Source organism: Eptatretus burgeri, chromosome 12 (genome assembly GCF_056783735.1).
Source record: "Eptatretus burgeri isolate ZD-2024b chromosome 12, Ebu_testis_v1, whole genome shotgun sequence".
Taxonomy (NCBI): domain Eukaryota; kingdom Metazoa; phylum Chordata; class Myxini; order Myxiniformes; family Myxinidae; genus Eptatretus; species Eptatretus burgeri.
In genome coordinates, this window is record NC_140972.1 from 27,991,749 (window position 1) to 28,019,513 (window position 27,765).

The 27,765-nt window shown below is 44.5% G+C and overlaps 2 protein-coding genes and 1 pseudogene across 10 annotated transcripts in view; 2 read left to right on the plus strand and 1 right to left on the minus strand.

The window, feature by feature from the left end:
* Positions 1-2,445: 2,445 nt before the first annotated feature.
* CDC23 (cell division cycle 23) overlaps positions 2,446-27,765 on the minus strand; it is a 121,776-nt gene continuing 96,456 nt past the window's right edge. For 5 of the 9 annotated variants that reach the window (XM_085849959.1, XM_085849954.1, XM_085849960.1 and 2 more), the window contains one exon: positions 2,446-2,791. In XM_085849959.1, coding sequence (XP_085706085.1) covers positions 2,652-2,791 — 140 coding nt within the window. In that variant the 3' untranslated portion in view covers positions 2,446-2,651. Of the gene's footprint in view, positions 2,792-20,379; positions 20,476-27,765 lie in introns of all 9 variants that reach the window. The other 4 variants (XM_085849958.1, XM_085849957.1, XM_085849956.1 and 1 more) reach the window with 2 other exon arrangements.
* LOC147015318 (uncharacterized) lies at positions 2,718-26,827 on the plus strand. Its single transcript, XM_085849969.1, has 4 exons — positions 2,718-2,833; positions 3,099-3,186; positions 18,441-18,593; positions 25,943-26,827. The coding sequence occupies exons 1-4, from the start codon at positions 2,827-2,829 to the stop codon at positions 26,022-26,024; spliced, it is 330 nt and encodes a 109-aa protein (XP_085706095.1). The 5' UTR covers positions 2,718-2,826; the 3' UTR covers positions 26,025-26,827.
* Positions 12,374-18,428, plus strand: LOC147015319 (uncharacterized; annotated as a pseudogene).

Genomic DNA, 27,765 nt, shown 5'->3' on the forward strand with positions numbered 1-27,765 from the left:
GGTGTCTGTCTGTCTGAAATCACAACTGAAAATAAAACACGCAATTACTTATCCAATCACAACCAAACTTGATAGGAGGACGAAGGGTCTCATGATGGAGGTTGTAGCGACTTCATTTGCCCCACTCCCCAAAGGGGTTTTCAGCTTTGGGTGAAATCCATGCTAAGGTGTATATCCGTGTTAAGAGAGCTAATCGTGGCGTTTTTCCAAGGCTTAAAAGCTGATATTTGAAATCTGATTCCATATTTGACAATCAGAACTCATGGCCTAAATAATTTTGTCGAAATCTCGAGTGAAATCGGAAATCTTTTTTCAGAAAAAGCAATTTTTTTGTAACCCGATGTAATTAAATAATAGGTCCCATGGGACATGAGATAAAATGTTCCTTAATGTTGGCTTAATGGTTAGGGTGGTGGGCTTTGGATCCGAGGATCCTGAGTTCAAATCCCACTCGGCTGTTGAATACCAGGTGGGATTGACTCTGCCTGTCATCCTTCCGAGGTCGGCAAAATGAGTGCCAGCTTGCTGGCATCCTGTGTCAGAGTGGCGACCCGTCCAGGATTGTGCCTAATAGCCGAGGAGAGTGCTTCGGCAGCACCAACGCTCTTCACAGAGTATGGTCCCGATGGATGGATGGTGGGCTTGGGATCCTGGGGTCTTGAGTTCAAATCCTGTTCAGCTGTTGAATGATTGCCAGGTAGGGTTGATTCAGCCTGTCATCCTTCCGAGGTTGGCAAAATGAGTACCAGTTTGCTGGGATGATTGTCATTTGAGTATCTTATGTTGGAGCGGTGACCTCTCCAGGATTGTGCCCAATAGCACAAGAGACTGCAACTGCTGTTCTGTGCAGAGTATGGTCCCAATGGATGGAATGACTTGTCATTTAATAAATGCAGTATATACAGTAAAATGCCTTAAAATGAGTGATGTACCACCCTGCCACGGTCCACATGACAACTTTTTTGGAGGTTTTTTTTGCAGATTAAAGGAAAACTATTGGATGGTTTGATTTTAACTTATAAAATAACGAGACCACAATGCACACGGGGGTGTTTATTACCTCCGCCACCGAATGTGAAGGAGATCATGTTTTCACCCCTCTGTCTGTCTGTTACTTGCAAAATCGAAGATTTTTAAAGTATATTGGTCAGGTGATTTTGTTTTTCTGTCTGTTAATTGCCGACAGATCACAATTCTAAACTGATTATCAAACTTCACCAAGTTGTAGAGGTAGTCTCAACTGAGAAGCCTATTGATTTTAAGGTCAAAGGTCATCTTGAGGTCCAATTTCTAAAATCGACATTTTCATCCGATTGGCTTCATAGTTGAACATGATTTGCATATTGCATCACTGAATTGGGAAACCAACCAATTGACCTGAGCTTTGGTTAAGATTGTCAATTTTAATCTTAATGAAATGGACAATCTGATGTATCCACAGCAACCTTTGGAGAGAGGGTGGATTTTGCAAGTATCGTGCTCTGCACGATGCCTTTTTCTTGTTTGTTTGTGTGCAGGATATCTCAAAACGTTGTGGACGGATCCAGATTAAATTTGGTGGGCAGGTTGGGTGTTTGACAAGAACGAACTGATTATATTTTGGTGAAGATCCGGATCCGACGAATCAAATTTTTAAAGAGATTCTTCAACATTGAGAGATCGGGCTAAAAATGATTTATAGCACGATACCTCAAAAGGTTGTAGACGGATTCGGACAGAACTTGGTGGACACATTGTGAGTGTGACAAGGAAGAATAGATTCAATTTTGGTGAAAATCCGGATCCGGATCCGCTAATTTTTAAGGGATTTTTCACAATTGAGAGATCGGGCTAAACGAATATATAGCACAATATCTCACAAACTTGTGGACATATTTGGATGAAACTTGGTGGACAGGTTGGGTGTGTGACCACGACAAATTGCTTCGATTTTGGTGAAGCTCAGAATCTGGATCTGGATACGAGAATTATTTAATTTTAAATGTGATTCTTCACCATTGAGAGATGGGGCCAAAAATGATATCTAGCATGATATTTCAAAAATGTATTGGGCCCGATATGCTCTCGTGGATCAGGCATTACGTGGCAGAGGTATGCACTCTACCGAGTACGCTTCTAGTTCGAAATTTGAAAACAACTGTTTCGGTAGAAGCTGAGATTGAGATTTTACCTGTTATGGTCAAAGTCGCGCAGCACCAATTTGAATCATTTTACCACCAATGCAATTTCATTTCGCTTTGCTCGACCCAGGCTTGGACTGATGTTTCATATCCTTCTTCCATGTTTAAGCTGACGCTCATGCGGACGATGATTTATTCTGGAATGCACGGATGTAAAGATGCCTGTATATGCTGATGAAGAACGTTGAGTGGCCTCCTTCTGTGTCGTATAACAATCCATCAAAAGGGTACACTGCATGGTGAAAAAAAAGACAATAGCAGAATAAAAAGTAAATCAACTTAAAAATATATTTTAAAATCGTGTATTTAAACAATGAAGCGGAAAAGGGTTCTTAATACAAGATGTGTAATAATTGTCATTTGGGTTCACATGTCCAAGGGGAATGCTGGTTCTCTTGATATAATCAGTTATGATCAAACGACATCACACAACTAACAACAGCATAACTTGTTCAAATTACGCGCTTCCCATCAAATCCCCTTGCTTTCTTCTCTGCTGCGTCTTGTCCCGGAGAACGACATTCCCACATATGGAATGTCGTGACATGTTTCCTGCTTTTGCAGGAAATTCTGAAAATATTTGTGGTCGGTGCTGTGTGGCCTCGTAGCTCCTGAAGGGGTTGACGAGGGAAGAGTGAAAAGCAACATGTCAGGTATGTGACTATTTGCTCTTTACATCCATTCTTTTTCTTTATTAGATTTACTGTATGTTATTCAAATGTACTGTATACGTTTAACTTGGTTATAGCATATTGCTGAGACATGTTGCCCCGTGACGTTTCCAATCGATGGGATTAAAAAGGTGAGAATGGCACACTCTTTCACGAGCTGGGGATTACGAATGGGAGAATGATCCCGGGATAATACGGTTGCACGGCACTTGTATTGTTGGACGATGTATGCCATGTTCATTTGCAGCACAATGGGCCAGTACCTCTTGTGCAGATTCCCACTTCTGTATGAACGGCGATTGCTTCGTGCTGCCAGAAGGAACGTTCCGTTGCAAGTAAGAGGAGACGCACGATGCACTGCACTTTTGCTTTGTAGGTCAATAGGTCATATAGTAGCGAGTCTTTTTGGTGTATCCCTCTGAGTACCTACAGTACCTCTGAGTGTATACCTCTGAGTACCTACAGTACCTCTGAGTACCTACAGTACCTCTGAGTGTATACCTCTGAGTACCTACAGTCCCTACCTGAGTACCGTTTGAATCTTTTGCATCGTCTCCTAATACATGAATATCCCCTTCCTCCGTCCCCCACCCTCCCCCCGCTGAGACAAGTGGATTAATTTGTGACAATGAGGTTAAGTGATTAAATTTATCAGAGAAGGAATAAAATCAGGGATTAGAGAAAATGGGGCCAAATCCAACAGCATAGAAATAACGAATGCACCACGAGTAACCTCAGTCAGAACGAGCATCATCAGGTGCAATATGCAACCAACAACCTGACTAGAGCCCATAGTTTGGGTTAAGGGTTGAACAAGAAAACAAACTTCGACACTGAAATGTGTGATTTCATCCATTACACTGGTGCTGTATCTCTTTGTAGTAATTACCAATTTACTTCATTTTTATCTGTGTCTATACATTACTATCAAGTTAAGCCATCTGTTTGTCTTCATTTTACATGTACATCTATTTATATACATTCATACTATTTAATCTAATAATATAGTTTGTGGTCATGGTTTCTCCCTCAAGGTTATTCCAAAAGACTCCATGACATATTTTATCTCCAAATGGTTGTTTATAAGACAAGCCAGCCTTTTGAACAATGATGAGGAAAGAAAAAAATAACATTTCATCCAGGTTTTCATCCATCGAGTAACATTGGCACTAATCCATCCATCCATCCATCCATCCAGTACTCTGTGCAGACCGTTGGTGCTGCCTAAGCGGTCTCCTTGGCTATTGGGCACAACCCTGGACGGGTCACCACTCTGACGCAGGATACCAGCATGCTGGCACTCATTTTGCTGACCTCGGAAGGATGACAGGCAGAGTCAACCCCACCTGGTTTTAATTCAACAGCCGAGTGGGATTTGAACTCAGGATTCTCAGATCCCAAGACCACCACCTTAATCATTAAGCCAACACCAGGCATATTGGCACTAATCCTCACCTGATATGATGGCCAAGAATAGTTGAGCTCACAAATAACCTCATTAGTTGAATTTAATTATAAATGTTGATCTGCTGGGTCTCACTTCTTCATTTATAATTTTCTTAATATATAATATTATATTTGTCAGTGTGTCAGACAGTCAGTTGGTGAGTATGTCTCCTCCATAACTCTAAAACCATGAAACCGAACAGCCCCAAACTTTGCATGCAAGCTAAGGGAACTCCAAGGGAGTGCATGAATGAAAACTGGGTATTTGGGTAAATTTAAACATCCCTTTTGAAGATAATTTATGACTTACCTTCATGAAAGGTTTATCCTTGGTCAGCCCAACTTCACCTCGCAGGGGTCTCAGCCACCATTTTGATTCAGCCGACTCAAAAAGCCTTGCCTTTGAAATACGATCTACTCTCACTGACTAATTCAAGTATAGAATCTAAATACGAGTTCGGATTTGAGGATCGATCTCGTGGACTGTTCGCCAATAACTTAAGTGTCAATCTTGAGTGAAATCTGAAAATGTTAAGAAATTACTGATTCTTATAACTGAGCAGAAGCCTGGTGATGACTTAACAGAAAAGGTGGCTGACTTAAGATCTTGGGCTCTTGAGTTCGAGTCACTGTCGTATCATTTAAATAACACCAGGTGGCTTGACTCAGCGTGTCATCTTTCCGAGGTTGGCAAAATGAATACCATCTTACTGGGGTAATAAGCCATTCGGGTATCCTGCGTCGGAGTGGCGACCCGTCCACGACTGTACTCCCAAGCTAATGAAACTGCCTCGGCAACCCTATGTGCCTCACGGCTTAAAAGGAATGGTTATTATTATTATATTATAACTAAGCATATAATCGTATTTATTTAAGGAAGGCTTCTCCATATCTTACACCATCTCCATATTCAGTAAAGCAACAGGTGGGATTTGCTTGCGAGTTTGTGACTCCTCCGACTTCCCAAAGTTAATCGTGACGGATACCCATATAATTGGTGAGATGGTGAGCTCCGATCGTCAAATGTGGTATCAGATGTGAAAAATAACTCTTACAATGATCAGTAATGCTAAGTTTCCACTATCATGATGCGCGGCACGATTGAAATTGTGGTCTTAATCATGGACTAATCGTGGTGATCCGATCAGATCTTATCAGATCTTGAGGTCAGTCGTAGCAATCGTGTTAATCATAGAAAATTTTTGAACGGTTCAAAATTTTTCTACGATCAACACGATTACTTGTCAATCGGGATCATCGTATCAGATCGTATTGCATCGTAACAAAGCGCGACAGATCGCATCTAATCGTGCTTCCTAATCGTGGTGATCGGGATCGATCTTAGACAAGACAAACACCACGCTCTGTGAGACCACGATTTCAATCGTGCCACGCATCGTGATAGTGGGAACAGCTTTCAGAGAAATTCCATGATCAGCTACGAATGGCCAATCGTGACGTTCGTAACGGATCGCACGACAGTGGGAACCTCGCAAAAGATAGGTGAAGGAGTCATGTAACCTCTTATTCAAAAGCTGAAAACATTACACATAACCTATGCATCGCTTTCAAGGTAATTTTACTGCTCATCTAACAACGTAACTCTCAAGGGTGAAGGAAGAGTTTGTAGAAACAAGCTCAAATGAGCTAAGATCCTCGTCCTCTTAATGATGACGTCATAAAAACGAATATGACGTCATTGTGATGTATCAGGTTTGCGATAAATTATCTGTGCTGATGCCCGGCTTGATTCCCGCAAACAAAATTCAAACAGCTTGCCCAGTTTCAGAGATAATGGTGTAGGCGATTTCCATTAGTTGCGATATTATGGCGTCAACTTTTTTTCTCGGAAGAATTTCCAAAATCAAAGATGGTTACTGCTTGCGCGTGGGCTTTCTGCATATACATGGCAAGTTTCACGAAGATCCGATGAAAACTCTGGGTTGTGAAACAAAAAGTCAAAAAATAGGAATGACGTCATAAAAATTGATATGACGTCATAGTGATGTATCATATGTGCGGTAATTAATCTCTGCTAATGCCGTGTTCGATTCCTGCAAACAGAATTCAAAAAGCTTGCCGAGTTTCGGAGATAATTTTTTAGGCGATTTCCATTAGCGGAGATATTTTGACGTCATAACTTTTTTTTCTAGGAGGAATTTTCAAAATCGGAGATTGTTACTGTCTGCGCAGGGTATTTTTACATATATATGCCAAGTTTCAGGAAGTTTCGATGAAAACTGTAGGCTGTGAAACAAAAAATGTCAAAAAATAGGAATGACGTCATAAAAATTGATATGACGTCATAGTGATGTATCATATGTGCGGTAATTCATCTCTGCTGATGCCGTGTTCGATTACCGCAAACAGAATTCAAAAAGGTTGCCAAGTTTTGGAGATAATTTTTTAGGCGATTTCCATTCGCGGAGATATTTTGACGTCATAACTTTTTTTTCTCGGAGGAATTTTCAAAATCGGAGATGGTTTCTGTCTGCGCAGGGTATTTTACATACATGTGCCAAGTTTCAGGAAGTTTCGATGAAAACTGTAGGCTGTGAAACAAAAAAGTCCACAAGAAAAAGATGAAGAACAACAACGTGAGTAAGACTTGGAGATCCTCCACGAGGATCTAAAAAATGTTACCACCTTACCTAACTTATCGAAATATCCACCCAACGAAAATGTAAAAACAAGCGATTTTGATCCGTATACCTATACATATGGTTGTTTAGAGAGTGCGTTCCGATTGTCTGACAAAACAGATTTCGAGTATCTTTGTCACAATGTCAGCGACACGTGGGCTGCTCTAGAGTTGGAACACCAAACTATTTGCATAGTCTGGCATTTAATGGGAAAAAAAACATTCAATATTGTCAACCCAAACGCATTCATTACAATAAAATGTTCAATTTCGTCGATATTTCTGTTCAATATTTTGCAGATTGATAAATAAAATGTTTGTCTCTAAATATGTGCTTAATTGAGGTGGTCCAATAGATGTACATTAGATCCCGGGCAAAGCCGGGTACACCTTTGTGGGAGGAGGTAGGAAAAGAGTGTTGGTGGGAGGAGGGAGGTGAATGGGTGGGGTGGGAGTCTGGAGGGTATGGGGTTGGGTGGGAGGAGAGGGAAAGGGGTGGGAGGAGAGACATGACGTTGCCCGGCAACATTGGATACCTTTGTGGGAGGAGGGAGCGAAAGGGTGGAGCTGCTTTCCATCCCCTCTCCCTCTCCCTCCCCCCTTCTGCACTGTCCACACCCCACTCCCCTCCCCTTTCCTTGCTTCCCCACCCCTCCTAACTCTCCCTTCCCTCCTCTCTCTCCCCCCTTTCCTCTCTCTCTCTCTCTCTCTCTCTCCCCTTCCCTTAGTATTCCTGTCAGTGAAGTGACGGGTGGTATTTGCTAGTAAAATATACAGATTATCTGAGCATGTGGCTCATAATGCTGGGATCACACTTTCAAATCCCTTGTCTCTTCTTTCATTGATGTCTCCGAATGTCATCCGAAGTCACATACCGATTTGTACAAGTTCCTCCAAGACCAAGAGTCATAGATGTTGCAGGAAAATGGAATAGACAAAGTGTGTTGGCAAGTGACAGATGGCAGGTTTATTCGACAGATTCACAACTTTGTTGGGCTTCGAGAGTATTAATTAGTTCAATTTGTTATTTGTTGATTGTAAGCAGGAGAGACAATTCACATCATTAGGAGGAAAATTAAGAGGTACTTGGTGGCACATTCCAACATTTTCACTCATCTCCAAGGATCATTGTGAGAAAATGACCAAACTATGGGGATTCCATCAGTGAATAGAAACTGTTTGATGTTTGGTGCTTGGTGTAACCTCCCAAGCGGACTCCTAAAATGTGGCCTTAACATTGTCTTCAGTGATATTGCTGCTGTGACTGTGAAGACTGTGAGGCATAGAATCTTCCACCTTCATATTGGGTGATTGATCTCTGTCAATAGTGGGTGCTTGGAAGGCACATTTCTCCTTCCTCTGTTGAATCAAACATATAGTGTCGGCTCTCGGGGGGAGTTCGTGGCCATCGCAAAAGTACAAACTCACCCATGATTTTATTGTTGTACATACCAAGACCTTTCAAAAATATTTGGGTGACAAGCCCAAATCTGTATAGATTTTGCTACAGAGGGCGCTTTTCAAAATGGCCACCATAAGTATTACTTTTGACCATATCTTGGTCTGTGAGACTCATAGAGACATGATATTGGTGCCTAAACCTGTTTTCAGGGTCAAGGAACTCAATAAGACCAATAACAATTACATTGGCTCCTTCATTTGCGGCAGCCATCTTGAATTTCAAAATGGCCGCCATTCAAAATCGCAGTTGTCCATATATCAGTCATCAAAACACATAGACGCTTGATGTTGGTGTCTATACTCATGCATTTAAGCCCAAGGAATCCAATTATATGAGTATAATAATACAGTGATTCACTGAGACCAGCAAAAATCTTCTTCAGTATATTCAGGTAACCTATAAATCCAACGTGATGCCCATAACTATTATCACCAAAATCATGGGTGACTTTGTACTTTTACGATGGCCACAAACTTCAGGTCAGGTCAGGTTTTGTCAGGTCAGGTTCGATCTGTGACCTGCTACAGGTACCATGTAAACCTGTACTAACCTGTTCCATGGTCGGGTTGTCGGCGACTAAACCGTCTCCCCCACCAGGTTTTCTGGTGAGGAGGGTGTTTGGATATGGACACCCAGCAGGATTAAAAACAAAACCTGTCAAAGGGCGGAGGAGCTCCTTGTGAGCCAACGGCCATCCATATCTAGTGCCCAACTGTGTCTGCGGACGTCCTCCTGCAGTTGGGTTACTTCTTATTAGGAGGTTGGTGGCAGGATTTGCACTCCAGCCACCGTAAAACGCTTTATTCCGCAAAACGCAAAAACGCAAAAAAATCTGAAAACCCACTCCGTGGGAGTACCTCCTGTGCAGCTTCCCTTCGCCGGGCAGCTCACCGGATGATGGGATTGGGGCAAAGCCTTCGGGACCCCCAATCTTTGATAGAGGAAACCACGGGGTAACATCCCTGGGTCAGATTGCGGGAGAGTGTGTCGGAGTGGTGCTGAGGTGTCGTCCACCAGACGGCGGTCTCCTTGGGTTAACCTGAGGCGGTCCCTTCCGGTGGGTGCCTGGAATGTCCTATCCCTAAGAGAGGATGATCACCTGTCTCTGTTATCATCTGAGCTCAAGCGTTTGGACATCGGGATTGCAGCTCTCTCTGAGGTTCGGAGACCGGATTGCGGCGAGATAATGGTGGGTGGTTACACCTACTATTGGTCTGGTCGCTCTGATGGTTACCATACCCAAGGAGTTGCTGTAGCTGTGTCCAATAAGCTGACCCCAATGATAATTGAGGTAACACCGGTCAACGAGCGCATTATGAGATTAAGGATTCGTCACTCCTTAGGTGTCATTTCCCTGGTCTCTATTTATGCTCCGACTGAGGCGAGTGATCTTACCGTGAAGGACACATTCTACGCCACACTCGAGTCTGTGGTTGATCAGTGCCCCAGACGAGATACACTTCTAGTCTTGGGGGATTTCAATGCATCGACTGGAACTGATAGGGATGGTTATGAGGTATGTGTTGGTCCCCATGGGTCAGGAACTATGAACCAGAATAGCACTAAGTTCCTTGACTTTGCAAGAAGTCATGGACTTAGGGTGGCTGGTTCATGGTTTCAGCGCCCGCAAGCTCATCGCTGGACTTGGTATTCCAACGCTGGCGGTGTGGCAAAGGAGATTGACCATGTCCTCATTGACGGTCGTTGGAGGATGATCCAGAACTGCAGGGTCTACCGGAGTGCTCAGTTCCTCAATACTGACCACAGGCTTGTTGTAGCAACTCTAAAGCTGCACCTTAAATCCTGGAGAATGGTACCATCCCAGCCTAGGCTGGATGTTGCCAAGCTCAGGGATGAGAGAGTAGCTGAGGAGTTTGCGAACAGGCTGAGTGGACACTTGGGGGGTCTGGGTGCTTTGGGGGTCCTGAAGAGTTGTGGAGCACCTTCAAGACCACCGTCCTTGATGTTGCCGGTGGATGCCTTGGAGTTCACCGCAGGGCAAAGAAGAATTTTGTCTCTCAAGGGACACTGGATACCATTGACCAGAGTCGCAGGGCCAGGCTGAATGGCAGAGCTGAGCTGTTCAGGGAGCTGAGGCGTAAACTGTACGTGCACTGAGGGTGGACAAGGAGGCCTATGTGCGAGGAATCTGTGAGGGGGTAGAGCATCACCTGTGGACAGGTGATTCTCGTCCCGCTTACAGGGGAATTCGCGCATTACGTTCATCCAAGCCCATCCCTCGGAGCACTGCAGTTCGAGCAGAGAGTGGTAGGCTCTTGACAGAGGAGTCTGAAGTGAAGGCCCGCTGGGCCGGTTACTTTGAGCGGTTGTACCAGGCTGATCCCCCAGCTGTCGAGTTGGACGTCAAGGGTGTTACAATCCCTGTTGCTGACCCTCGAATCAACTGTGGTCCACCATCGCTTGTGGAAACACGGGCTGCGGTGAACCAGTTGAAACGGGGCAAAGCTCCAGGGATCTGTGGCATCCATGCCGAACTTCTCAAGGCTGGTGGAAATGCTGCACTCGCGTCGTTGCATGCAGTTTTGTGCTCTGCCTGGAACACAGGCATCATCCCAACTGACTGGAAGAGGGGCCTTGTTGTCCCTCTCTGGAAAGGGAAGGGTGATCGCCAAGACTGCAACAACTACCGAGGGGTGACGCTGCTCTCAGTGCCGGGCAAGGTCTTTGCTCGGATAATTCTTGATAGGGTTCGCCACCATCTGCTTGAGCACCAGCGTCCAGAGCAGTCAGGCTTTACACCAAAGAGGTCAACGATTGACCGTATCCTTGCACTTCGTGTCCTCACCGAACGCAGACGAGAGTTTCGGCAGGGGCTGCTTGCAGCCTATGTTGATCTCTGTAAAGCGTTCGATTCAGTGAATCGGGATGTCCTCTGGAGGATTCTTGGTCTTCGTGGGGTGCCACCGAAACTGATCGATCTGATGTCTGAACTCTACTCTGGTACTGAGAGTGCTGTGAAGTGTGGTGGTACCGCCTCTGACTTATTTCCAGTTGTTACTGGAGTTCGTCAGGGATGTGTACTTGCCCCCACACTTTTCAGCACTTGTATGGACTGGATTTTTGGGAGGATGTCGGAGAGATCAAGTTGCGGTGCATCGTTTGGCAATGTCAAGATCTCGGACCTTGATTTTGCAGATGATGCAGTCATCTTTGCGGAGACTTTAGACATCCTCTTGGGGGCCCTCGAGGTGCTGAATGAGGAGTCGGAGCCGTTGGGATTCCGGATTTCTTGGGTCAAAACAAAGATCCAGGCTTTCGGTGACATCTTGGATGCTGCTGTCCTGTCTGTGTCTGTTTGTGGTGAGGATGTTGAGGCCGTGGATAGATTCACTTACCTTGGCAGTGATATTCATGTCTCCGCAGGTTGTGAGCCGGAGGTCAATAGACGTCTGGGTCGGGCCTGGGGAGTCATGGATTCACTGGATCATGGGGTGTGGCGCTGCCGGTACCTGTGCGGGAGGACGAAGTCCGAGTCTTCAGGTCCTTGGTACTTCCAGTCTTGCTCTATGGGTGCGAGACTTGGACTTTGACCAAGGATCTGAGACGGAGACTTAATTCCTTTGGTACCAGGTCTCTTCGGAGAATCCTTGGCTATCGCTGGTCGGATTTTGTGTCCAACGAGCGGTTGCTGAGAGAGACTCGGATGAGATTTGTTACCTGCATAGTCCGTGAGCGTCAGCTGCGGCTGTATGGACATGTGGCTCGTTTTCCTGACGCTGATCCTGCTCACCAGATTCTCTCAGCGAGGGAGTCTCATGAGTGGAGGAGGCCAGTGGGCCGACCACGTGCCTCATGGTTGCAGCAGGTTGACCATCATCTCAAGGAGATGGGGATGGGCCTGGCATCTGCCTGGGGGATGGCCAGACGGAGGCCCCTGGAGTACCGGCGGAAAGTGGATGCAGCGACGCGCTGTTCTGGCACATGCTCCCATACCTGACCTGACCTGACAAACTTCCCCTGGAGCCACGAACCATGGCGATATGGTGTCCATCACAAAATTGAAGATTTGCTGCTTTCTGTAATCATTACGTTTAAAGATCTTCATTTAACAAATCAACTCACTGTAATCCACTTCTCTTTTATTTCAGATAAATTCTGAAGACAAGCACTAATACAAGACCGAATACAAGCCCTAATCCACAATCAGCAATGGAATTTGTACAGCTTTCGGGGACAGGAGTTGGTGATTTTGACCGGACAATGTGTAATTTGTCAAGAGCCAACGCAGGGAAAACTGATCAGCACATCCAACGGGTGTAAACGAATACGGGAAGCTAGTAACAGACGAAACGACTCTGCAACAAAACGCATAAAGTTGATGCCAGCCCAGAGTGACTTCTTCTATTATCATGTTTCCAACCAGTGCTACAAGAAGTACACCAATGCGAATCTGCTCAGACGCATCCAGGAAGGAGGGAAATCACAGAAAGCATCGCTATCCTCAGAAGAATCTGGCAGTCCACATGGGGTTGCGACTCGTGCTCACTCCGCTGTACGTTCACCTCCAAATCCTACAGATGCATATAGTGTCAACTACTCGATGAACTGCATCGATTGTAACAAGAAGTCACACAAACGGGACTTCACGAAATATCGTATATCTGAGTCGAACCGTGCTACTTCACTTTTACAAGCAGCAAACTTCTTCCAGGATGACATTTTCAGTCGAATGTGTGATCTCCAGGATGAGCATGCAGTTTTTGGAGCTGACTTGTATTATCACAAACAGTGCATGACATCATACATCCAAAAGTTTGAGAATGCTCAACGTTCAACTGGCGATACACCAGAGCTGAACCCCAAGCAGCGTGCATGGAGTGATATCGTTTCTGAGTTAGAAGAGGGACTGAAACGTGGCAATGGCTATGAACTAAGTAGAATCAGAGACCGATTGAATAGACTTGTGGAGGACGAGCATCAATTTCGCAAGAGATGTGAAGATATATATTTTTAGACACTTTGGTTGTAGCATTGATTTTACATATCCTGACCAGTTGCGAACGTCTTTGATGGTTTGTAGTGTGCCATGCAATAGAGCAGATGTTTTGGCAGAGCGTATTCGCTCCATTGATCCTGTACAGGTTTGCGCCAGTGTGCGACGGCAAAGTCTTGATAGTCATGATTTTAACCTAGATGATAGATTTTGTGCTGCTCAAGATCTAAAACATGCATGCTCCAGTATGGGAATGCCAGAATCGATACTTAGGTTTTTAGGATATTTATACAATTTCAACCCCGAGACATACCCCAAGGCAGCTGAAGCTGTAATGACGGAAACAGATCCAACAGCAGAAGATGTAGATGATGAAGAGTTAAATGACGATGCATGTGAAACAGAGAATAGTGAGGGTCTGAATAACAGTGATTCCAAACAGACTGCTGATGGTTGCCTCTCTGCTCAACGTTGCAGGAAGATCCAAGCTCTGTTTCAGACTTTGTATTATGTACATCATTGTGGCATAAGGAGAACGCCAATGCATGTAATGAATGCTGAATCAGCTCACAGTCTCGGGCATGCAGGGAAAATCATCACCAATATCTTGAATCGTCAAGGGCTTGCGCTAAGCTACGGAGAACTGCGACAATATCAATATGACATTGCAACCTACACTGCACAGCAGAATAGGCAGGATGTTGCACTACCAGCTCATTTTGATCCTGGAGAATTCACATCAGCAGCCGTTGACAACTGGGATCATGAAGGTGCTAATGTGTCTGAGCATGACACAGTCTGCATTCTTTTCCAGGACAAACCTCGTTCCCAGAGATTTAAGGTTGCATGATAACTCAACCAAATGAACCACTGTATTATTATACTCTTATCATTGGATTCCTTGGGCTTAAATGCATGAGTATAGACACCATCAAGCGTCTATGTGTTTTGATGACTGATATATGGACAACTGCGATTTTGAATGGTGGCCATTTTGAAATTCAAGATGGCTGCCACAAACGAAGGAGCCAATGTAATTGTTATTGGTCTTATTGAGTTCCTTGACCCTGAAAACATAGGTTTAGGCACCAATATCATGTCTCTCTGAGTCTCACAGACCAAGATATGGTCAAAAGTAATACTTATGGTGGCCATTTTGAAAAGCGCCCTCTGGAGCAAAATCTATACAGATTTGGGCTTGTCACCCAAATTTTTTTGAAAGGTCTTGGTATGTACAACAATAAAATCATGTGTGACTTTGTACTTTTGCGATGGCCACGAACTCCCCCCTCGAGCCAGGAGCTTGATACAGCTTGAGAAAGAGTCACTTTGAAGATGTTTGTGTCCTGAACTGGAATGTAGGGTTGAATGAAAACAAGGAGATACTTATAAGGAAGCTGAGACATGTGAGGCTTGCAGATGGGATCAGACACCCTGCCACACTTAATATCCATCCAAGGGATTGTGGACTTTGTGTGTAATGCTTTACCTGCGAAACTCGAGAGTGACCGTTTATAGTTGGGCGGAAAATCAAATCCAGGTTTGATGGCTCAAAGATACAAGTGCGCTACTTCAGCACGACCCTGTCTTATTCAAGTGGATGGAACACTTGTGTTTCACACTCCATAAAAACTTACTCCATAAAGAGGTCAGGTCAGGTATGGGAGCATGTGCCAGAACAGCGCGTCGCTGCGTCCACTTTCCGCCGGTACTCCAGGGGCCTCCGTCTAGCCTTCCCCCAGGCAGATGCCAGGCCCATCCCCATCTCCTTGAGATGCTGGTCAACCTGCTGCAACCACGAGGCACGTGGTCGGCCCATTGGCCTCCTCCACTCACGAGAGTCCCTTGCTGAGAGAATCTGGTGAGCAGGATCAGCGTCAGGAAAACGAGCCACATGTCCATACAGCCGCAACTGATGCTCACGGACATGCAGGTAACAAATCTCATCCAAGTCTCTCTCAGCAACCGCTCGTTGGACACAAAATCTGACCAGCAATAGCCAAGGATTCTCCGAAGAGACCTGGTACCAAAGGAATTCAGTCTCAGTCTCAGATCCTTGGTCAGAGTCTAAGTCTCGCATCCATAGAGCAAGACTGGAAGCACCAAGGACCTGAAGACTCAGACTTTCGTCCTCCCGCACAGGTACCGGCAGCGCCACACCCCATGATCCAGTGAATCCATGACTCCCCAGGCCCGACCCAGACGTCTATTGACCTCTGACTCACAGCCAACAGAGACATGAATATCACTGCCAAGGTAAGTGAATCTCTCCATGACCTCAACATCCTCACCACAAACAGACACAGACAGGACAGCAGCATCCAAGATGTCATTGAAAGCCTGGATCTTATGTTTTGACCCAAGAAACCCGCAATCCCAGCGGCTCCGACTCCTGATTCAGCACCTCGAGGGCCCCCAAAAGGATATCTAAAGTCTCCACAAAGATGACTGCATCATCTGCGAAATCAAGGTCTGAAATCTTGACATTCCCAAACGATGCACCGCAGCTTGATCTCTCCGACATCCTCCCTAAAATCCAGTCCATACAAGTGCTGAAAAGTGTGGGGGCCAGTACACACCCCTGACGAACTCCAGTAACAACTGGAAATAAGTCAGAGATGGTACCACCACACTTCACAGCACTCTCAGTACCAGAGTAGAGTTCAGACATCAGATCGATCAGTTTTGGTGGCACCCCACGAAGACCAAGAATCCTCCAGAGGGCATCCCGATTCACTGAATCGAACGCTTAACAGAGATCAACATAGGCTGCGAGCAGCCCCTGCCGAAACTCTCGTCTGCATTCGGTGAGGACACGAAGAGCAAGGATACGGTCAATCGTTGACCTCTTTGGTGTAAAGTCTGACTGCTCTGGACGCTGGTGCTCAAGTAGATGGTGGCGAACCCTATCAAGAATTATCCGAGCAAAGACCTTGCCCGGCACTGAGAGCAGCGTCACCCCTTGGTAGTTGTTGTAGTCTTGGCGATCACCCTTCCCTTTCCAGAGAGGGACAACAAGGCCCCTCTTCCAATCAGTTGGGATGATGCCTGTGTTCCAGGCAGAGCACAAAACTGCATGCAACGACACGAGTGCAGCATTTCCACCAGCCTTGAGAAGTTCAGCATGGATGCCACAGATCCCTGGAGCTTTACCCTGTTTCAACCGGTTCACCGCAGCCCGTGTTTCCACAAGCGAAGGTGGACCACAATTGATTGGAGGGTCAGCAACAAGGATTGTAACACCATTGACGTCCAACTCGACAGCTGGTGGATCAGCCTGGTACAACCGCTCAAAGTAACCGGCCCGGCGGGCCTTCACTTCAGACTCCTCTGTCAAGAGCCTACCACTCTCTGCTCGAACTGCAGTGCTCCGAGGGATGGGCTTGGATGAACGCAATGCGCGAATTCCCCTGTAAGCGGGACGAGAATCACCTGTCCACAGGTGATGCTCTACCCCTCACAGATTCCTCGCACATAGGCCTCCTTGTCCATCCTCAGTGCACGTACAGTTTTACGCCTCAGCTTCCTGAACAGCTCAGCTCTGCCATTCAGCCTGGCCCTGCGACTCTGGTCAATGGTATCCAGTGCCCCTTGAGAGACAAAATTCTTCTTTGCCCTGCGGTGAGCTCCAAGGCATCCACCGGCAACATCAAGGACAGTGGTCTTGAAGGTAATCCATAACTCTTCAGCACCCCCCAAAGCACCCAGACACCCCAAATGTCCACTCAGCTTGTTCGCAAACTTCTCAGCTACTCTCTCATCCTTGAACTTGCCAACATCCAGCCGAGGCTGGGATGGTACCATTCTCCAGGATTTAAGGTGCAGCTTTAGAGTTGCTACAACAAGCCGGTGGTCAGTATTGAGGAACTGAGCACTCCGGTAGACCCTGCAGTTCTGGATCATCCTCCAGCGACCGTCAACGAGGACATGGTCAATCTCCTTTGCCACACCACCAGCGTTGGAATACCAAGTCCAGTGATGAGCTTGTGGGCGCTGAAACCATGAACCAGCCACCCTAAGTCCATGACTTCTTGCAAAGTAAAGAAACTTAGTGTTATTCTGATTCATAGTTCCTGACCTATAGGGACTAACACACGTCTCATAACCATCCCTATCAGTTCCAGTCGATGCATTGAAATCCCCCAAGACTAGAAGTGTATCTCGTCTGGGGCACTGATCAACAACAGACTCGAGCGTGGCGTAGAATGTGTCCTTCACGGTGAGGTCACTCGCCTCAGTCGGAGAATAGACAGAGACCAGGGAAATGACACCTCAGGAGTGACAAATCCTTAGTCTCATAATACGCTCGTTGACCGGTGTTACCTCAATTATCATTGGGGTCAGCTTATTGGACACAGCTACAGCAACTCCTTGAGTATGGTAACCATCAGAGCGACCAGACCAATAGTAAGTGTAACCACCCACCATTATCTCACCGCAATCCGGTCTCCGAACCTCAGAGAGTGCTGCAATACCAATGTCCAAATGCTTGAGCTCAGATGATAACAGAGGATGAATAACCATAAAGAGCTGAATGGAAAAGTGGAACAGGCAGACAAGAATGCATTTCCATGACAGTGGTGAAGAAGTAGCAAAAAGACAAATGGGGACAGAGTGCCTGTGAGCTTTGGTTCGTAATCATGGTTGGAGTATCAGTACGTGTTAGGTAACAGTGAAAACCTCAGGGGTAGGAAAGGAGATATCAACAGATGGTGAGGGGCTACAACTACAATTTTTTTTGCCTTCAGATAAATTTCACTGGAAGAAACCCTGACCATCATAATGAATCATCTATTCAAGGTTTTTAGGACAATGCTGCAGACCACCACTCAAATTGAGCAGTGTGCAATGATCACATGGTTTTTGCAAAATATTGCATCAACACCATTCTTGGGCAAAGAAAAGTTTCGCACAGCAAAGGTTCCATGGCGTGAGACTATTGGGAACATTATGGAGCCGGAACCAATGGTTGCTTCACTAAGTACTGAACCTATCTGTTCACCGATTACTGTATCCTATAACCGAGCCTGTAAGTGTCTCAAAGCAAATACATTTCTGCTGATCCCTATTTGTTTCTGCCTGATAGATGCAGGGATGGATTTGAAGGTGACCGTTGCCAGACAATGGAACTTCACATCACGAACACAACAGTAAGCCAACCTGGAGTACTGGCTGCCCTTCTTATTGCTGCCCTCATCCTCACTCTTGGTTTTCTGCTTTGTGCCTATAACTGTTGCAGGTATTCCAATGATATCCATTACACAACTTGATATGCTTTCCTTTTTGCTGGATAACTAATTGTGAAAATGGAGCTTGGGATTAAAATGACTGCAGGTTTACTGCTCACTCATTTACGATGACCAACTTCATGATGCTGTGATCCCAGATTTAAATCCCATGTACTGTTTATTACAATTTGTCCTTGAAAGGCATTTTGTATTAAAAAAAACACAAGAGTTTGAAAACTTTAATCTTATCTCAATGGAATGTCCTTATAACCTGACAAGGAAAAGTACCCGTCCCCAGTGACGGGAAGGGCAAACAAAAGTATCCGTCCCCAGTGACTGAAAAAGTTTAAGTTAATCTATCAATTTAAATTATTTCATGGACTTTAAAAGGTTCATTGTGTTGCACTCTCTGTTTCACTCAGAAGCAAGGTTCCTGTACCGCCCGCCGCAAAATGGCGGTGAAACATCGGGCGGCGGAGGTTCAATTTATCTAAAAAGAGGACAAAATATTCTGCTTGCAAAATAGAATTTGGCATTAACATAAATCATGCCTGTTCTCTGTAGTATAGAACTATAGTATATGAGAGTTCTACTCTCATATACTACAGAAGTCTGCAGAGAATTACTTCAGGAAAGGAATGTTATTTTTGCCTGGGAATTAGCATTAATTAACAAATGTCGGTCGACGGGATGTCAAGTTTAACATCCATCAGAGGGACAGTGCACACATTGATGATTCACCCAGTCTGTGAAACAACAGGATGACAGTTTATGGCTGGGCCAAGATTAAAACCCATGCTAGACAGTTGAAAGGCAAGTGTGTATATGTTGAGCCCCATGTTGAACAGCACGGCATCGTCTACCCCCCAAAACTGAATTCAGAATAAAAAAATTATGGTGATGACAAGATGGTGCCTTGCGGTCATATGATCACCTCTCCCTCCAATCACGATCGTTTTCGCTCACAATGAGTTCACCAAACTCTGGTATTCTACGGCACTGCCTCAACCCCCTTCCCTCCAGCGAAAGCCTCCCCCACCCGCAATTCTCAACCTCCTCCTCCCAACTCTGTCCCATCTTTGCTCTCCCCCCTACAAACTCCTCTTCCTGTTCATAAAAGCAAAATGGCATTCTTAAATCAATCATTACATATTTAAAATTAGCCTGGTGTTGCCTCAATGGTTAAGGTGACTGGCTTAAGGTCCAAGGGTTCTTACATCAGTCTCCACATCAATCGATGAAGGTTATTTTTTCCACTTTCCTCACTTATATCATCGAATCCTTGTTCATCATACTTACAAATCGCTGAATACCTTGCAATGCTTATAATTTAAGCTCCAGAATTGAACTTAGCAGCAGTTCTGACTGCTCGAAAAAAAACATGCTGATTTGTCCACTTTGGTCAGAGTTTCACATTCGGGTATCTCCGGGAGGTGTTAATATGATGGATCGGCGATCGCTAGTCGCTTGCTGAGTGAGCCATTCCTTATCAACGGTTTCATTGGAGTGCTTCCTTGAGTGCTTAAGCCACTTGGCATGCGCTCTACAATATTCGCACTGTCACTGAATACTGTATTTCGATTGACTTGAACAAAGTTCAGGGGCTACTCGCCTACGTTGGCCCGGCATTGTTCTGCAGTGCGTCGGATTGCAGCCAGCTCGCTGAAAATGTACAATTATATTTTACACCACGTTTATCCTTTTTGTACGATCTCCTTTCATTGTATGACCCGTCACTTCAGCTTAGATAAATACATATAAAAAAATTAAACCTTTAGTTTTTAAAAGTTTTTTTACCGTGTCACTGGAGTGCTTGCTTGGAGCGCTCTTCATGGTTTGATCTCTGCAAGCCTCCTTGGCGATACCGCAGCACGGTTGTCTGTGTGGACATCTCTGACGTTAAGAAGGCAAAAATATGATTACAATAAAAAAAAATGTTTACATTTCCAAAGCAATTCAGTCACCACATCATGACAGGATAGCCGAGAAGTACACATGCTTGCTTCTTAGCTGTCTAGCCTGGGTTCAAATCCCAACCCAGCAATAAACTGTAATCCCAGTGTTTTACAGGCAGGGTGATTCATCAGTGTGTGCCATCTCTCGGACGGATGTTAAACTGGCCGTCACATCTGCTGGAATCCTTCCCCCTGCCCCCCTCTCCTATCCTCCTCCACACTCTCCCCTCTCCCTCCATCCTACCTCTCTCTCTCTCTCTCTCTCTCTCTCTCTCTCTCTCTCTCTCTCTCTCTCTCTCTCTCTCTCTCTCTCTCTCTCTCTCTCTCTCTCTCTCTCTCTCTCTCTCTCTCTCTCTCTCTCTCTCTCTCTCTCTCTCTCTCTCTCTCTCTCTCTCTCTCTCTCCGACCACTCCCACCCCCCCTCTCTCTCCCCACCCATCTCCCTTTCTTTCCCACCCCTCCCCCTCCCCACCTACCCCTCACCTTCTGATGAGGGGACTGTAGCATGTATGAATCAGATTCGGAGTGAGCTGACCGGAGGGGTGCAAATGTCGCTGCATGTGCAAGCATGCACATGCATGCAGGCAGGCCTTTTCCAGGTCGATTACATGGGTGTAAATGCTCTCGCACAGTTTTATATATTGTATAACCTGGCAGTTAAAAAGAAAATATTGCTTTTTGGGCATGTTTTATCGCCCTTCCCTTCCCTCATGCTGCCTTCCCTTCCCCTCCCCTCACACCGCATTATTTTCCCTTCATGCTGCCTTACCTATTTGAGATCAAGGATTTCATTTAATGACATTGCAAGTCGCTATATTTATTTCGTTCGTCATGAAAATAATAAAAGGGCATCTCACAGGGCAGGAAATAAGTTCCAAGTTGAAGGTTGGCTGCTGAGAAGTCTGTGGAATGAGATGTTTTTAACTACCACAAGGAATATGAACTCATTGTGAACAGAGTAAGAACGGCTCTACATGCCTAGGCACAGCTGAATAGCTCATTTCAGACTCACAATGAGAATACCCCAATCAATTCTAGATTGCCGAGCAAGCTGTCCAGGACCGAGATACAGTGCCTATAGAAAGTCTACACCCCCTCTCAAAATGTTCACCTTTTGTTACCTTATGGCCTGGAATTATATTTCATTAAATCAGAATTTTCCCACCTTTATTTACACATCGTAACCCAAGACTTCCAAGTGAAGAACAAATTACAGAAAATTAATTTAAAATACAAAACTAGAATATCTTGGTTGGATAAGTGTCCACCCCCCTGATAATAGCAATTGTAAATTAGCTCAGGTGTCACCAATCACATTCAAAAATCACACACACAGTTAATTGGCACCACCTGTGTCCGATTATTTCAAAATAAAATCAGTTGTTCCTGTGGGTTTCCTTTTCTGGGTAGCGCATTTCACAGCAAAGACTCAACCATGATCACCAAGGAGCTTTCAAAAGACCATGAGCACCAAGGAGATAAAGTTGTGGAAAGGCACAGATCAGGAGATGGGTGTAGAAATATTTCAAAGGCCTTGAATATCCTTTGGAGTATAGTCATGACAATCATTGAGAAGTAGAAGGCGTATAGTACCACCAAGTCCCTGCCCAGATCAGGCCGTCCCTCCAAAAGAGGCCAAAGGCAACTTTGAAAGAGCTACATGCCTTTATTGCAAAGATGGGTCACTGTGTGCATGTGACAACAATATCCCAAGCACTCCATAAATCTGGCCTGTACGCTAGGGTGGAAAGAAAGAAGCAATTACTCAAAAAAGCCTACATTGAGTCCTGTTTGAGGTATGCAAAACAGCACTCTGGAGATTCTGAAGCCATGTGGCAAAAAGTTTGTGGTCTGATGAAACTAAGATGGAACTTTTTGGCCTCAATGCAAAATGTTACATTTGGTGCAAACCCAACACAGCACATCACCCAAAGAACACCATCCCTACTGTGAAATATGGTGGTGGCAGCATCATGTTATGGGGATGTTTCTCATCAGCAGAGACTGGGGCACTTGTCGGGATAGAAGGGAAAATTGTTGGAGCAAAATACAGAAAAATCCTGGAGGAAAACCTGTTGTCCTCTACAAGAAAGCTGAAATTGGGACAGAAATTCCCTTTTCACCATGACAACGACCCGAGGCATACAGCCAAAGGTACACTGGAGTGGTTAAAGAACAAAAAGATAAATGTCCTTGAGTGGCCCAGTCAGAGCCCCGACCTAAATCCAATTGAAAATCTGTGGCATGACTTGTTGATTGCTGTCCATCAACGCTCCCCACACAACTTGACTGAGCTTAAACAGTTTTGTACAAAAGAATGGGAAAATATTTCCCAATCAAGGTGTACAATGTTGGTGGAGAGCTATCCCAACAGACTCACAGCTGTAATTGTCGTCAAAGGTGCTTCCACCAAGTAATAACTCAGGGGGGTGGACACTTATCCAACCAAGATATTCTAGTTTTGTATTATTAATTAATTTTCTGAAATTTGTCGAATTTGTTTTTCACTTGGAAGTTGTGGGTTACGGTGTGTAAATAATGGTGGAAAAAGTCTTATTTAATGCAATTTAATTCCAGGATATAAGATAACAAAAGGTGAAAAATTTGAAAGGGTGTGTAGAGTTTTTGTAGACACTGTCGTTGCATCACAGTGTTTGACTGCAATCCGTTTGATCTGAAGAAGCCACAACTGAGATCTCTTGGCATCTGGTTTTATTGCGTCTGATGAACTTGTTCGTGACTTTGAAAGTGCCCATGAAGACGGTAAAAGAAAAGTGAAACAGTTCTTCAGTGATCGCATGTTTTTGGAGAATACACCCTTCGTTGCTACAATCCACAGAAGTTCAAGGTGTAGTTTCAGCAAGCCACCTGTGAGTAAGGATACAATACCAACCAAAGTGACAAACACAGATGCCATGGAAAACCAAGCGATGGCATCAGTAATCTGGCTGGCACAGACAGCTGAAGAGAAAGTTACTCTTGCACAGATGATGCAATACCCTGTGAAATGCACAGGTGAAATGTGGGGTTTATTCGGCTGCCGTGTGACAGATGAGTGCCTGCCAATATTCAACATTAATGGCACCATGAAGAAAGTCCAGAAATGGAAAATTAGTTGAGAAACGACCCATACAGCCCATCGATCCAGTTCTTGATAGGTACATTGCATTAGTCGATACGAGTTTCCTGTCGCAACCAGTCTCTGCATTTGCGGAAGACCGTGAGAAACCAGACAGGACAACCTTCACATGGGGTGATTATGCAAATAAATCGTTTTCTCATATTCTTGCGAGGCATCCACACGCAAACCAAATTGTGTTTGTGAATGACTCCTATGATGTCGAAATCACAAAGCTCGTGCGCATGAGCGACGTGTAACAAACCCATCAATTAGGGATGGGTCCAGAAATGTGTATATGAAGACATCAGACAAGCTTCCAGCCTTCACAACCTGTTCTGCATTCCAGTAAACAAAGACTGCAGAAATTTCTGAAAGATGGATTCAACAAGCTTGCAATGAAACATCCAGGTATTGGCTTTGTTTATTCTATCAGACAAAAATGTTGGAACCTTTCCACAGGAGAAAGAATTGAAGATTTTGAATGCAAGCACATTGAGGCAGATACAATCATCTTCTACATCTATTCCCAGATACAGAAAGCAGGAATCATGGATGCAGTTGTGATTGATGCTGACCATTATGTACTTGTACCTTCTTTTCATGTTACACACAAAACAGAGGGCATCTTTGCTACCTGTTGTTCAATATGGTAGCTTGGCTGCCGGGTAGCTATCATTTCTTAAAAGCACAGCTGTGCTGCTGATGCTGCGCCCCTCCACCAGTACACTGTTACTCATTTCACCAACCTCAGAAATATAACAGGCTGAGTCAACCCCGCCTGGTGTTAATTCAGCAGCCAACAGGGCTCAAAATCAGGACCTAGGATCCTAAGCGAGCCACCCAAACTGTGAAGCCAACATCAGGCTTATCCTTGCTATCAAGTGGAAGAAATATATTATCAACTGCAGAGAACTACATGTTCACAGGACATAGCTGACATTTTGATTCCACTGCATATTCACACCGGATCTGACACAACATCTGGATTTTTCAAACATGGAAAGAAGACTATGTGTATGACAAAGGCACTAAAACGCAGGTGTGCAGTCTGTTGAGGGCAGTTGGGAAAGCACTTCCTGTGACACAGGAGGTGCTTAACCAAATTGCCCTTTTCAGTTCACCTGAATTACGACAAGACAGATGCCCCACCTGAACCCACAAACCATGGATGGACACTGAGGGAAGGCAGACATGTGCCAGGAAGGTTCATCCAGGATGCACTTCCAAGAAGCTTGAATGTCTTGGTTGAGCATCAGTAGGAGTTAATTGAACACTAAGAGATCAGTGACAGAGGAAATCAGTGACTCTGGGCCAAGTGACTGAAGATGATGAATAAGCCCTCTCATGTGCCATTCCACGGCTGGGCTAAAGATTTCAAATTGTTGCATATCCGAAGAAGTTTTCATGTTTAGCATTCTCTATATGGTTGCAGTCCTCCTGGAATCTACTTTATAACATTGATGTTTATGAAAATATATACCAATATAAATATTCAACATATGAAATGCAATGTTGACGAGATAGCATAAACTTAGACTCATCATTTACTCATATATGAGACTGAGAAGTGATATGCCATTTTTGGATTTTTCTTGAAGTTACCTGGCGGCCATTTTTGATTTTTCCTCCAAAAAGTGTTAATATAGATTTTTATGACTAAAAAAATACATGTAGCGAATTGCAATGTCATTAAATGAAATCCTTGACCTCAAAAACATGTATTTAGACAAAAAATAAAAAAAATCTGAAATGTAGAAGCAAAGATATGACATTTAAAAAAATTTCCCGGAAGTCGTGTGGCGGCCATCTTCAATTTTGACTTCGAGCCGAGTTAACCCACATTTTTACGAGGTTCACCCCCAACTCGTTTTATTCAGCACCCTCAAATCACGTAAAATTAACCTTCAAACCTTGGTTCGGCCAAAATGGTCACGAGACCCGATTGTAGGTACACTACTAATATATAGCATAATGTTTCAAAAACTATATGTTCTTCCGGATCAGGCATTACGTGGTGGAGGTATGCGCTCTACCGAGTACCCTTCCAGTTGTAAAATGTTTTTCTGACTTGTAGTCATCAAATGCAGTCCCCCTAAATGAAGGCACAAAGCCATATTCACATAATCAAGACATCGATTAGTTATTTTGCCGAGAGCTCGACGTAATGTTGCGAATTATATCCCAGACACTTGTGAACATATCTGAGGAATGAATAAATCTGCCTCGTCAAACTGTTTCATTCAGTGGCTTGCCCTTTCACAAGAATGTGTACTTTATTTTGCAGGAAACGGGCAAAAAGGAACAGACTGTCCTCTACATCGGGCTCTGACACACCAGTGGAAAACCAGACAGGCCCGGTCATTTGAATGATGAGGAAGTACTAGGATTGTTGCGTATTGCATGCTCTGTAATGATGCTCAATGGTCTACCAACAACTGCTACACAAGGAGTTTCATCAATGCAGTCACATTGATCAGTATCTGTCATATTTATTGATCTTAAAATTGCCACAACAGTTGTTCCATTACACCACTGCTTTTAAATGACTCCATTCATCCACTCGACATGACATTTTGTAGGAGATATGGACTATATTTATCGTTTTGTAATATGGAAAGGCATGTAAATTTCTGGGGAAGTCAGCCTCGATAGCAGTGGTGAAGGCTACTTGCTAAAGGAGAAGGAAAATTCTGAATTCAAACCAACAATGGTATTCTTTTTTATTTTATTTTTTCCAACCGACCAGGGGTAGTACCACCACCCACCTTTTCCTGATTTTCAGTCTCCTCGGGTAGGGTGCTGGCCGCTGGGCATTGTCTTTCCCGTACGGGGCCAATTGTCTGGCTAATGAGTCGTCCCTTCCTCAACGCGCTAGTGATTCCGATTTTTTTTTTGTTTTTTTTCTGAAAGGAACGTGTGCTTGAGACGAGCAAAGAGGAATATGATGTATACAGGAGTCATTTTATAAGTTTTCAACTGGAGGAATTTTAACTTGTTTCAAGAATAACTCATCAAAATAGAAATTGATATTGTGTGTAATATCTAGCAGGCACTAGATATTTATGTTGGGTATAAGTTTATGAAATATTAAAATCTCAAGTTCTCCCATCCATCACTTTTTTGACAAAGGATCGATGTATCCTTAATTATAAAGAAACAATCTATTCAACATGAATCCACTTTTTCATTTTAAAGAATGTCTCCTGCCTGTGCATTCTGAATGGATTATTATGCAACACTTCTTGTTTCTCACGAGATACTCAAAAATAACTTAATTGATGGTTAAACCATTTTCTGTTGAGCAGTTTATTTTCTCCCCTATTCCTTCTCATCACAATCATTTCAGTGAACACTCAGGAGTAGGAATGGAACAGAGACCTCCCCCAAAAAATAAAAAGAATAATTAATGCATTATTTGTATTCGAATAAAAATCTTTAAATAATTTTAAAATATTTCAGTAATTTATTTGCCAAAAGTAAGCATTTGGAAGTTTAAAGTGCAAATAAAACATTGATACATCATAATGGTTGTAACTGGGGGTGGTGTCCAGCGGTAGGCTAACTAACTCATTGGAAATCAATGAACAGCTGCTTAAGCCGAAGTCACATTTGCTCTACGGCTTGGATACGGTGGCCGTACCCTCCCCCCCCCCCGAATTGACAGAAACGTGCGGCTGCCGCAGAGTTTCTGAGGTGGCCTCAGGGTGGCCCTACGCCGTATGGCTATCTTTTACAGGCCGTAGGGGTCGCCGTGGAATTATAGCGTGGAGTTATAACTTTTTTCATTTCTACGTTGGCCGTAGCAATTCGACAAGCCAAGCTGTGACGTAGATGTGTTCCACGTCGACCGTACGTAGGGCGTACGGTGGGCTTGCGTTATTCGTGCGGCTGCCGTAGGCTCTTATCAATGAAAAATGAATTTTGCCAACCCCCCAAAAAATTACGGTGGCCGCACTATTTCCACGGTCGCCGTAGGGTAGTCCTAAGGCGTCCCTGTGTTCAACGTGCAGTGGCCTTGCGGTCTGTGTGACGACCTGCGGGCAACGCAGGGTCGACGCATGGTTCCCCTACGCCCGCCGTGCGTCCTCCGTGGCAGTCTGCATCGAC